This window comes from Athene noctua, chromosome 11 (genome assembly GCF_965140245.1).
Source record: "Athene noctua chromosome 11, bAthNoc1.hap1.1, whole genome shotgun sequence".
Lineage (NCBI taxonomy): Eukaryota > Metazoa > Chordata > Aves > Strigiformes > Strigidae > Athene > Athene noctua.
The window spans coordinates 23,165,881-23,179,047 of NC_134047.1; the positions used below are offsets into that span (position 1 = coordinate 23,165,881).

The 13,167-nt window shown below is 42.7% G+C and overlaps 1 protein-coding gene across 2 annotated transcripts in view; it reads right to left on the reverse strand.

Moving 5' to 3' along the window:
• Positions 1–12,740, reverse strand: part of LOC141964659 (sodium/hydrogen exchanger 2-like) — a 32,639-nt gene extending 19,899 nt beyond the window's left edge. For both annotated transcript variants that reach the window (XM_074915320.1, XM_074915321.1), the window contains exons 1-5: positions 11,566–12,740; positions 9,620–10,083; positions 8,927–9,177; positions 4,334–4,551; positions 312–508 (exon numbers count right to left, since the gene is read on the reverse strand). In XM_074915320.1, coding sequence (XP_074771421.1) covers positions 312–508; positions 4,334–4,551; positions 8,927–9,177; positions 9,620–10,083; positions 11,566–11,716 — 1,281 coding nt within the window. In that variant the 5' untranslated portion in view covers positions 11,717–12,740. The remainder of the gene's footprint in view (positions 1–311; positions 509–4,333; positions 4,552–8,926; positions 9,178–9,619; positions 10,084–11,565) is intronic.
• Between the last annotated feature and the right edge of the window lie 427 nt (positions 12,741–13,167).

The following is a 13,167-nucleotide window of genomic DNA, read 5'->3' on the forward strand; positions in this document are numbered from 1 at the left end:
CTGCTACCCCAGTATGGATGGACCAGAACAAAGAAGGGACAAGTTATCATGGAAAATGCTACAGCACATGTTGTAAGCCAGTAACTGCTAGCTGCCCCCACAAATGTGTGACGTGTTCTCACGCCTTCTGCTTCTTTCAGTAATAATTTTACATTTTTACATGCCTAACCACTCAATGGAGGGAAAGTTTTAATGACTGGTAAATCCTTGTATCCATCTAATGGTGTAGTACTAGTTATTTGTCTGGAAAAAAACCCAAACCAAACAAGGTAATTCTTTACATCTGCTGGTGACACCAAGATTGTTTTTACCTGTACAAACACGGTGAAGAGGATGACAACAGTTGTTGCTGCAATGAAGAGCTTCTTTCTGTGAAAGTCAGGAAGCAAGAAAACCAAAGAGAAACAAATGGCTCCGCGGAGACCCCCGTACGCTATAATGAACTGGTCTTTGCTGGTGATGGTGTTCACATGAAATCTGTTCACAAAGAAAGTCAGCACAAGAACCCCTGAAAGGCAGGAAGGAAGATGGGAGCACATCAAACAAAAAGAGCAGTTAGATAAAACTCATTATCTTATGGTATATTTTACAGTAAAACATCACTGAACTGGTCAACACCAATCACGAGGAACTGGCCAGGGCCCAAGGTGGTATATTCCCCAGTATGCCGCTGGAGAAGGGCTTTTCTGCCAGCCTGGTCCAACAGGTTTGTATCTGATTCATCCAGATAAAAATTAATCCCCAACACATTCCTGATTTGGGGGATGGCAAAGACCATTGACTGGCCATAGTTCGGGGGGTTCGGAGGACTGTATAATTTTAGGTAGCTCATCTTGTAGCAAATTCTCCTGTTTTTTAACTCAGCCTTGTGCTCATTACAGTCCCAGAGTTTCCTTCAGAAAGATTCTGAGCTCTGCAGGGGAGTTTTAGTGTCAGCCCGCTCCCATGCCTGCAGATCCCCAGAACACACCATTTACCTGGGGATTTGGTGTTAAGCATCAGCTAAATACTAACAGTATTTACTCAAACAGTAATTGTTGGCAACATAGAATGTATTAGCACATTCATTTTGATGGTAGGTAAAGTTTTGAGGTCAATTCTGTGGTCATGTGCCAGCTGAAACTTTAGATCAACTGCTATAATCAGCCAGATTCTGAGAACTGAAATATTAATTGATCTCTTCTATTTGGTGATGACAAATTACTGAATTACTTGGATTATAATTCCTCTCAAGACAAACCATCAGAAATAATTTATCCACAAGTTACACTCCAACTTCCAAAAGTTTCCAAGTAGTAGCCAAGACACTCTAAATATTTGATGTATGCTCTGACAACATTAACCTCGCTGCTTCACAAATCTTTCACTCAAAGATTTATACCGTATGAATTTAAGACTACGTAAGGTGATGCAGCAATTGATGTAATTTATAGTCATTTGCAAATACATAAACAGATGCAGAAAGGTACCAGAAGTCAGGCCTTAAATCAGTAAGCCACGATTTTAATACCAACGGATATGATAAACATTTCATTTCCTGAATATTAATGGCCATTTTGAGAACCGACGACACAGACTGTCATTTTTCCTAGGAATTAGCTGGATCCACATCACTGTTGTTTTTCTAAAGGGTGTTTGTAAAGCATCACTGAAGAAATAAACTTCAAAGACAGTTCACTTGTAATGCACATATCAAACACCTCCCTGCACACATACAACCAAAAATACCCGAACTCTTGATTGCAGATCAGACCGGTTTGAAGCAAACAAAAAGGTGGGGATGCTCAGAAATAGGGAACTCAATTAACTGAACATTGCAATGCCTTCCCCATCCCCAAAGCACCGTGGAGCTGGTAGGTTTGGTTTCAAGGTTCTTTGCAACTTAATAAAATAAAATAAAGCATACCTGAGCTCACATGCTCAGCTACCGTAAGCTCAGGCAGTGCTGATGATTTAAAAGAACAGAATTTACTCGAGCTGATATCGAGGCCTTTGTCTTAATTTAATCCTTGGTCATAAATTATTATTAGCATTCCTTAAACTAATTCAAGGCCAGTTTGCTCCATGAGATGACATACAATTAATCATTTTGAGCAGAATATATTTTCTTCTGGAGATATACCTTGAAAAAGAGCAGAAGGAAATCTCCCCAGTGCTCAGATAACAGTAGAATAGTAGCGTTATCATGCAATTAATGCATTTTGCTTTGTAGATGACCTCTCTTATATCAAAGTAATTCCAGTCCCCAGGCTTCAGCATAATCATTTCTCGTGTAAGAGCACTGGGAAGGTCCAGTAAAGGACTAGAATACACTTTACATCCTATCCCCAGCAGTGTCAACCCCAAAGTCCCCAATTCATGGAAACAAACCCCACGGGTGCCTCCCATTTCTGGCTCAGTGCCTCCAGAGCTGCTGGAGGGGTCTGAGCAGGTCGGGGGCTGATCTCAACCACCGCCACCAAGGCTGGAGTTTCCCAGCCCAGCTTCATGCAGCACCCTGCCCAGCTGCAGAAAAGGGACACCCCATTCAGGATCAGATGTGCAAGATGATTTTCAGCCCTTGTTTGTGTGTTCTGATTTCATTCAAGGGAGATGTTGAATACAAAGAGGGTTTTCTTCCCTCGCTGCAAGCGCTGAGCCCATCTCTAATAACGTGCTGCATAATTTGAGAATGCAATCAGAAGAGCTGTGTTTAGAGAGCCAGAGGATTTTCGGTGTGCTTTTGTAATGTTATTATGTTCTTTACATCTTGCAACGAAGAATTTTTTTAATTAAAAAAAAAAAGTCAAACGCTCAGAACTTCTTTTCATTTGAGCAAATAATTTAAGAGAAAACCACTTAATTGTAATAAAACATTTGAATGGACACAAAACTGACTAAAAAACATGTTTCCAAGTGCGTTTACGGTGCATAGTTATTAAAACAAACCTTAGCATGTATTAACAGCTAATAAAACCCACTCTGCCATGTCTTGCTAATCATGGCCTATCCTATTTAAGTAATTTCTTGAAGTGTCTATCAAACTTGAGTTCACTCTGTTTGACTTTGTGGTTTGGAAACATAAATCCTGTCGAAGGTTTTTAGCTCTTGAATTCCTGTTATATTTGCAGATATAGTTAATACATAAAAACTTTCATAAAGGAGAAGGTAGGCCCTCTGCACTCACTCAGGTGACAGTAACTGCCCACTGTAAGAGGCAAAGGAGAATCAGCCTCTGGACACCAAATCAGCACAAGATACAGCTGGGGACAAGGTAAATCAGCACATCTATATTTTTCTGGTCATTTACAACACAGGAAAATGGGATCTCGGAGTACTCTGGGACCAGGACTTAGGTTTTCATCATAATTGATCTCAAGAAGATTATCTTTCGCCACAGTGATCAGGAGAGCATTTTCATTCACAGCTCTCTTCCTCTTGTTATCACTAAGTCTGGGTCACTTTTTTAACGGAGGTTGGTCAAACACTGCAATAGGTTTCCCAGAGAGGTTGTAGAGTCTCTGTCCATGGAGATAACCAAAACCCAACTGGACACAGTCCTGCCTAGCTGACCCTGCTTAAGCAGGGGGTTAGACCAGATGATCTCGAGAGGTCCCTGCCAACCTCAGCAATTCCCTCACTGTGCAGTTCTGAAGTTTTCGAGTAGGAGCAGAAGCATCCCCACTTTTTAGCTCCTAATTCTCATGTACTCAGCAGTAAGCTTTACAGAAGGGCTTCTCCAGAGACAGCGGTTTGAAGGTTCCTCCAGTTCCCCATTTAAGGATGCTGCTGTACACAGACTCGTTATGAATTAAATCCTTTAAATCTCTGCAATGCAGAACATGCAGTCAGAGGCCCCACGGTTTTACACAGCCCTCTGAACCCAAGCTATGTACTTACAATCTCCCTCCTATTGTGCAGAAACCAAGGGACTGAGATACACTGAAATGGAAAAAGAGATCATGGCAACTGGAAGGTCTAAGACAGGGATACCAATAAAATAGACCACCAGAATCTCTATTTAGCACCAATGCTGTCTGTGGTGAGTGCACAGACTAGGAAACTGCAGAAAAACGCGAGAGTTGCTATTGAGCAAGAGGTGGAGGAAGAGGGAAGCATCATCTGGGGTGTCCCACTTCAGTCCTTGCATTGACATCTGGGATAACACACACAGAGCAAGCAGGAGAGGATGATGGGGGGGCAGGAACATTCTCTCATCTAATGGAATCACATTTTTTACTCCCATAAAGAATAATATATACATATTAAAAAAAAAAAAAAAAAAAAAAAAAAACACAAACAACCAAAAACACAAAAACAACCACAAAAACCAACAACTATAATTTTACCATACCTAGTGCTCTCCAAATGAGACAGAAAATGACAGTGAAGCAAATGTATGGCCAGTTCCACTCATGATTTTCTCCAATGGTGGAAACTCCAAGAAAAATGAAGATGAGGGTATCGCTAACACTGCTCCACATCTTCATGAAGTATTTCACTGTGGTGTGAGACTTCAGAGAGATGTTGGCCTCCACGTAACGTTTCATGCCCATGGCACAAACAATGATGCTGAGAAAATGAAAACCAACCAGTAATTTTTTTCTACTTAAGAACATGAAATCAACACATTGTCATTTATAAAAAAATAGGCTTCATCAAGTCTTACGTGTTTACAGACATCTCACTGGGTAGTGATTTGCTTCCTACATCAGTCCAAAATATCAGGAGGGCCACCAGGACGATAAGATACTATATAGGTTGACCACAATTGTCTGAATCTGGTTCTTAACAGATAAACAGCCCACCATCTATTGCATTTATCACAGCCACACAGCAATACCTAATTAACTACACCCAACTCTTCCCATCACTGTCTTCAGCTCTTTAACTTTGCCAAGCTCTAACCACCTGGGCTGAAGAGTTTCATGTTTTGGAGACCATATCACTTATTTTGCCTGGATGAAAGACACCTGAGGGAAGAGGAGACTTTTTTTTTCAGCACGAGAAATGTGTAAACAGGACTCCTGTGAGTTTGACTGATATCTGGTCACTACAGCAGATTCTTGTAGGACTCAGAATCGGTGTAGTTCAAGGGCAGCCCGGATGCCGTGCTCCTTCACTCAAGGGACCAAACTTAATCTAAAATTGGAGAAACTCAAGCATACAACGTACCTCACATTGTGTATTTCTAAGCCTGACCTGGCTTGCACTGTAATTTTTTGGGGGCGCAGCTAGGAAGCCATCGACTCCAAGCAACCAAGAGACAATAAAATGCTCAAGCACGCTGCACAATGAGCCAAGAAATGTTGTTGCTATAGTCGGAACATCTGACCTCCTCGGGTATCGCATATCCAAGGTCACTTCAGAAGTGTGCAGCACCAATTAAAACTTCTGCCTTGCAATTTTTCATGGATAATTGGTTCTTCAAGTTACAAGGTACATGTGGTTAGCCTAATTCATTCAGCTTTTCAAATCAATACGTTTTCAGGCCAGCAATCTTAGAAGGTCAAAACAATTGAGTGCTTAAAGAATCGAAGCTCCATTTTTTATATTTTAACCTGGACAGAAATTTTGTTTTAAATGTTGTGCCAGCAATAGCAAATCAGCTTTACATTACTGGGATCTGGTTTCCACTGGTATTTGGCAAGGCCATCCGTATGGAGTTTTATTGCATTCAAAATTCCTTTCACAGGGGCTATCGTGGTAACTCTCTTTCCATTACATCACACACAGACAAGCCCACAGAGGAGCAGATCCTCGGCTTGCAGAAGCACATCTGGGTCTGGCAGATTGACTTTAAACACCAGCTGTGACCAGGACAGGTAAGTGACCCATATGGGTGCAAATAGGTGTTAAAATAGGTGGTGACCTCCAGAGCACATTATCCATAATGTATCCTCTCAGAGGATAAGATCTATTCAGAAAAGACCCATGCAACTATTGCTTTGCAGTGAAAACATCCCATTTAACCCCAAGAATATCACAAAGGAGATTCTTTGCATTATTTGGGCTTTGGCAGAAAAAACCCAGGGCTGCCCTCTGGCCCCAGTAAACAGGACAGTTTGCAGATGGGCAGAGCTGACTGTGCTCTGGTTGTGGTTTTATAACCTCTATGAAACCAGAGACCCCGTTTCTCTCCTCCACAGCTATTTATTTATTTCAGGAAGATACTGTCAACCACTGCATGGCTGCTGCTAATCTGCACCGCTGCTGACAAAGGCAGAGCAAGGGCCACTTTCCTTCTGGCTCAGCAGTGAATCTCTTGCACATCTTCACTGCCACAACTCGGCATCTATTGTTGGACCAAGGCAAAGGAACGGACAGCAGCTATATTCATTTCTGCTTTACTTAAAGCACTAAGAAAATCAGCAACACTATTATGGGAAAATACTTATCAGATATTTGGTTGGAACAGCAAATAAGAAGTTAGAAAAAAAAAAACCCATACTTTTTCAAACACACTTTTATAAATTCATCTAATGCTGCTTGAGCTCACATATTTCATCTCTTAAGAAAATGTACCAATTCTTAAAAATATCCTGAAATCGGTCTTTTTTGATTTGTCCTTTTTAGACTGACCCATTTTGCTTAAAGCACTGAGCCAGAAAGAATAACAGGGATTGAACCACAGGCTGAAAAGAAAATAATAAATTCTTCTGTTTCTTCCTCAATAAGTAGTTAGTAAAATAGTTCCAGTTAGGAACTAAGAAACCCGACAAGTATTTATGGGCAAGTGACTTCCAGAGCCATGGTTTGGGAACACTTATTGGAGAACAGATTCACACCAGATTCACAGAGAGGGAGTAAACTTGACCTGTCCTGTCACAGCTTCAAAGATGGACACTGGCACTAGAGCAAGGCGGGGGAAAATAAAAAAAGAAAAAAAAAAATTTGCAGAACTGTTTAGCAGATTGGGTTGCATCCACAGATTTTTTTTTTTTTTTTTTTTTTTTTGGACTATGTAGAATTGATTTTTTTTGGCAATCAAATTACTTTTCAAAGAAACAAACTGCCAAGATCTGCTTCTTATAATACAGTATTCCCTGGTCACGAATGGATTGTTTGAAATCAAGATACATAAAAGAGGCATTTATAATTTGGCAATTACAAGACCAGCAGTGCAGGAATCAGCTGCCTTTGCAATTGTTTTGCTTTAGAAACAATGCATTATTCAAAAGAATAGAAAATGGGTTCCATAATGGGTACAGTAGATTGTGATTGATAGAAGTAGACACCATTAGGATTGAATGTTTTCTGCTCCATGATGATTATGCAGCATATTTATTTCGCTGTTCTGTCTTACGCTCCTATAAATAGGCCTTCTCTTACCTATTCCCAGAGCTAGAATTGTTTTCAGTAATGCTAGAATGTTGCTCCTATTAACCATTCAAGGAAACAAAATCTGCAAGACACAGGAATGGTTTATATCCAAAGCAGTATCATTGTTTTTTAAATAGATCTGGATATGCCTGTGTCTAGCTGATACCTGACTTAATATTTTTATTTTCTTTTTATCTTCATTATTATCAGATTTACAGTTGTTTACCCTGTAGCTATCAATGCAGTCTGAATGCACTTTATAGTCTTTTGGGAAATATTAAATAGTTGGTTATGATCCTCAGCACCAGCTGGCTTAATTTAGGTAGGAGAACCAAATGCAACAGATATCAGCCCCCAGAAACTAGGACTGAATGACTGGTTTTCATCTGTCTCTGCTTTCCAAGGTGAGCTTTCTTTGACCAGAGGGATTATTTTTTTCTCCGCACCTGCTCTGCAAGTGAAATGCACAACGAGGTAAGCACGAAGCTCAATAACCTCTCTCAAAACTGAAGGATCTGGCCCCAAATTATTATTTTTTATTGAAAGACCTACCCAGTAAAAAGAAAAACAAATTAACTGTATCGTGAATGACTGAATTTACAGAAACAAAGACTTACACTTCGCTGATCCAAAAAGCTGCAAGGGAATCCATGAGATAGTACCTGGTACAGCGCGGGATGCTGCACCAGGCCCTGCCTGCCCCATCTTGCTACACCCTCATAGACAACCTTCACACAGAGGACCTGCCAGTACTCTGAAGTGGTTTTCAGACTGAAGAATGTATAGGCCTGGCTGCGCTGTAGTAAACTGCAAGCAGTTTGGGTTTAGTACCTTTGAAATCTTTGGCTGAAATCAGCCAGCAGATTTCCAGCGTTACTGGAGAGAGGCGATGGATGACACCCTCACGCAGGAGGCCAAACTCACGAACTGTGTCTGAACTACCAGCGGTGAGTCAGAATCTCTGAAGCAGAGGTTGCCATTAGAGCTCTCCACTCCCAAACAGCAGGAATATTTCCAGGCTTCAGCTCTGCGGGGGATACACAACTCCCACCCCATCGCGCACATCTCTGGGGCCACCACCCAAAGGTAGAGCTGCTTCGTAGGGCAGGCAGATCAGGAGGAGGATGTTACAACAGACATGCTGCAAACCAAGACCAAACCTTTCTAAGAGCTGATTAAATACTACGTGCAGCTCTTCAGATGTTAGTTTTGACTAGGCTGCACACAGAAAATAACGAAATACGCCAAGGAAGTCTCTTCTGGCTCTGTCAAATCAACTAGACACCTCGCTGTTTGAACGTCCAAGGGTTTCCAAACAAAAACCACGGAGCTCAAATAAACATGCCTCAATAACCCACATAAACCCACCCGCCGGAGGAGGCTTGCCCAGCAGTAGCCATCGGGATGGCTTGTGACTTGCAGCTATTGCCACTGACGTGCCACGGTGTAACGTGTGAAATGGGGCCACGCCTCTCAGCTCTTCCACCCGCTTTTATACTCGCTGTTTGCTGCCACACACAGATTTCCATCTAAGCAAACTGACATTATCATTTTTTTTTCATACATTTCACTAAATATAGCCAGAAAGCTTTCCTGGACAGATGAGATGCTGGGACATACTTACGCCACGATCCCCGAAAGGTGAAACATTTCAGCGGTGAGGTAGGAAAGATAGCTGTACAGGAAGACAAAGAGGGGTTCGATGACACGGATTTCCTTGGTGAATCGTGTGGTAAAGGCAGCAGTCATCCCGAAAGTCAGACCGACTAAAACTCCTCCTAGCCCAACCACAAAGAATTTTCCAACTCCAGCAAAAACATCCATACTTTTGATGGTTGGCATTTCACAGAAAGATCGAAATAGCTTGTAGAGCACCTGGGGGAAAAAATGAAGAACAGCCATTAACAACATATTTACCAGACATAGCCACATGTAGCAATAACACTCAAATATACTGCTGGGATTTCTGCCAGTGCAGGGCCATCTTGTCCAGACCGTGCTTTTGCCAAGGAACATTGGAGCAGAAGATCCTTGAGGTCCCTTCTAAGCTGGTATCCTACAACTCTACGATTCTCTGGAGGTCGGGTTCCTACCAGGGGAGTGCTGTGGCACTCACACACATTTCTGCCTCCAGACATACAAAGGGATGTTCATCTGAAAGCTCCTCAGGACCTCAGGCCAGAGAAGTGGACCAGAAGTCCTCTGCTAGAAGCAGCTGTTGATGCCTTTTCCCTCTTTAGATCTCACATCTCACCTCTCAGCACCAGCCCATCCTTCTTCTGAACGTTAAACACTCAAAACAAAGGCTCCTCCTTACCACTGTCACCGCGTCGTTCAGGAGCGATTCGCCGAAGACCAAAATGTGTAGCTTTTCATTGACGTGTATCTCTTCAAAGACCGCCAACACCGCCACGGGATCCACGGCGGCGATCAGGCTGCCAAACAGGAGGTTGTGGAGCAATGACACATCCTGCAAGTGAAAGGCCTTCACCTGGCAGATCCCATACAGGGAAAAGCCGATCCCAAACACGTTCCATATCGTTCCCACGACGGCGTAGAGGAGGATAGTGCCCATGTTCTCAAAAAAGGGGCGGCTGGGCATGAAGTAACCGGCGTCAAGCACGATGGGTGGCAGGAGGTAGAGGAAAAAGATGTCGCTATCCATAACAGGTGGTGACTTGTCATTTAAGCCATAGATGATTCCCCCCATGATGAGTCCTACAAATATCAATAAACAGCTTTCGGGAACAACAGAAGGCAGCTTGTTATACAGATGAAACCCTGGAAGGGGATGAATAGAAAAAACAAACAAAACAAAACAAAAAACAACGTTACCTCATCAGCCCAAACTGGCTGAAAAGCACCAATAAGCTCCTTGCTGGGGTGAGGAAGTTCCCCATGCTCCCACCTTCAGCGGGCTGTGGAGTAGCAGTAATAAATGCACACAATTAAGGTCAAGTCACCCCATAGGAAATTGGCTAGAAAGTCTGAAAGAATATTCAGAACACCAAACTGTCTAAAATTACTATTGGTTCAGGTTGCATTATCATAGCATAAGGCTTAAGACATATTTTTAGGTAATACGCACGTAGAAAAACTAAATCTGCATAAATAAAAAGTCTTTGGAATTATTTATGATGTAATCTAGTTAGTATGCCATCTTCAGCACTAACATAAATAGCAACCGCTAATTTTGAACACAATGCAGATTCCATACATCCAAAAAAAAAGCATTCTCATTAATTATAAATGATGCCACTTTTAATATTATTTAATCATAAACACTTAAAGCTAAAGGTAACTTTAAAAAAAGACCAATCAATCCAGCCTTGTGCAGAACCCAATGTTAGAGAGAAATGCTGACGAGCACTACAAGTACTCTAGGTGAGTTATTAAAAGAAAGAAACTCAAACAAACCAAATTGGAATAGGTATAATTAGAAAAAAAAAAAATCTGTAATCATTATCATTTCTTCACGCATGTTAATAGAGTTGAGATTTCATCATATAATATGCGGAATAGCACAGTGAAAAGACTGCTTCCATCTGAAAGAAGTTCGGATCTAAATGAATCTCAGAGAATTCACCCTTTTAAGGAAAAAAAAATAAGAGGAAAAAGCTGTAAAATAACTTTTACAGCAGTAATTTAACAGAAGTGATCACAATTCCTGGACAAAAAAAAAAAAAAAAAAAAAATCCACTTTCCTATACCCAGTTTTGCAGAGAATTAAAAAAAAAAGACAGGACCAAGTTATACAAAACGTAATATTTTATGTGTCGTTACACAGACAACCTCCTTGATGCAGAGAAATTTTATTTTAGGCTGTGTAACACCCTGCGCATGGATTAAATTATTCCTTGCAGCTGACCAGATGCAACACCCTTTTTGAAGAGCATGGAGCCTTCCTTTTGAGGTGAGGGTGTCAGTGGACAACCTGCACGCGGAGCAGCTGGCAAGCTAATGAAGATGAATGCACACCTTGGTGTCTACTGCGGCTAAATAAAATGCTTGGAAACCCTGATAATTCTCCTACTAGCAGCAACACCACACACAGGGGGAAACCCTCGTTTACAAGCAAAAATGCAACTGGGTGGCGACTTTCCCTGCGTGCAGTATGTCTGGCACACAGCATGTGCATCCTTTGGACTCGGCGTGTTATCTCAGGCGCCAAGAGTGGAGGAGAGGGGAAGCAAAGGCCACCCCTACCCACACCGACCCCAAACGGAGACCCCCGGCCTTCCTCACCCTCTCCCAGTGGCTCACCTATTTTGGCCAAGGATGCAAGCATGATCCAGAGCGTGATCTCAAAGGGGACTTGGACATGCTGATAATCCAGAGAGAAAAAAGCGTGCTCTGAGGATTCGTTGCCCTGGGTTTCCTCGGCAGCCCAGCTGATGTTCTCCAGCAGCGGCATCGGCGGGGAGCCCCGCAGGGCTCTCACCCCGGTGGCTGGGAGGGTGGAGGAGAGCAAGGACCCAGCTAGGACAGCAGCTGTAACTTTTCAGCCTGGCCTCTGCCCTCTAAGCCGTCTGCTCCCGCTCGGCGGCTCCGGCTGCTGAGGGCGAGCGGTTGGGAGCGTCGCTGGGGAGCGGGAGCTCGGCTCGCCCTGGGCATGTGGGTCACTCAAAGAGAGGAGCAACCGCCCCGCCTCACCCTGACTCTCCTCCCTGGGCCATTAGTTTCCAGCTGGGAGATCCTGCGGGAGAATCGTGGCCTTCGGCACCACGTGGACAAGCAGGCAGAGGCTTCTCCTGCAGATTCTTCCTTGACGAAACACCTCATGCACCCTTAGACCAACTGCCCATCTGTGCATGCGAGACAGACACAAGCTGCATTTTAGTCCTAATTCTTGACATATTTTGGCTTCCGGTCTCTCAGAAACCCTTCTTGGAGGGAGGTAAAAAAAAAATTCTTCACTGCTGTTAGAGCAGCCAGGCTTTGATGGAACAGGTCCCACATAAAACAGAAATAGACTCGCCTGACAGCAGCCTTCACTGGATCTCTCCAGTGCCCACAGAGAGAACACACGGCAGCAACACTACTGATAACCAGTCTTCGTTTGGTAAATCAAGCAAAGCACCCAGCTTTCTCATACTGAACACAGAGCTGTTGTGCTGGAGACAGGTCACCTGTACGGGAGGAATAAGTTTCAACAGTTGCTTAATGCTTCTTCCTATAACAAGAGCTAACAGGAGAAGTTCTCTTCATCTCTCTTCACTGCTCAAACGCAGCATCAAAAACTGAGTGAGCGTGCTTAGAAAAGTTGCAGAGACAAAAATAAAGTCATTTGCAACACTGTTAGATGTATTAGTAATACAGAAGAAAAAAAAAAAATATATTTGGCCAAATTCCTTCACTCTGGACTTTCATTGAAGTTGACAATGTTTCAACAGGGATGAATTTGGTCCAGAGAATACATGTAATTAAAATACAGAGGCCCCGGGCTGTTGCTAGACCGATCGATGGCCTATTTGTTTCTCTTCAGCTGCCTAAATGACACCAGAATTGAGCTGCCAATAACAAGCTGGTGACCCGCTTTTCTGCTGTAAAGCCAGAACCCAACCTCGTGCAGACGCAGATCCTGGGCTTCTCAGTACCACGTGGGCTCCCTGTTTCTGATCGGATTTGTAAAGCAGGAGGATAAACTCTGGGAAATAGGAGAAATGCAGTGACACACCCTAGGAGTGACTTCTTTCCACTTTACCATGGTTAATTTGAATTTATTGTGTGCCTTCACCATGTTTGCTAACTTTAAAGCAAAGCAACACTCCTCTCAGAGTGGTCTTCTAGTACACTTAAGCTTTTTAAACTGGGTGTCATTTTGGCCTTTGTATATTTAAAAAATAAACAAAACTGCAGGACAGA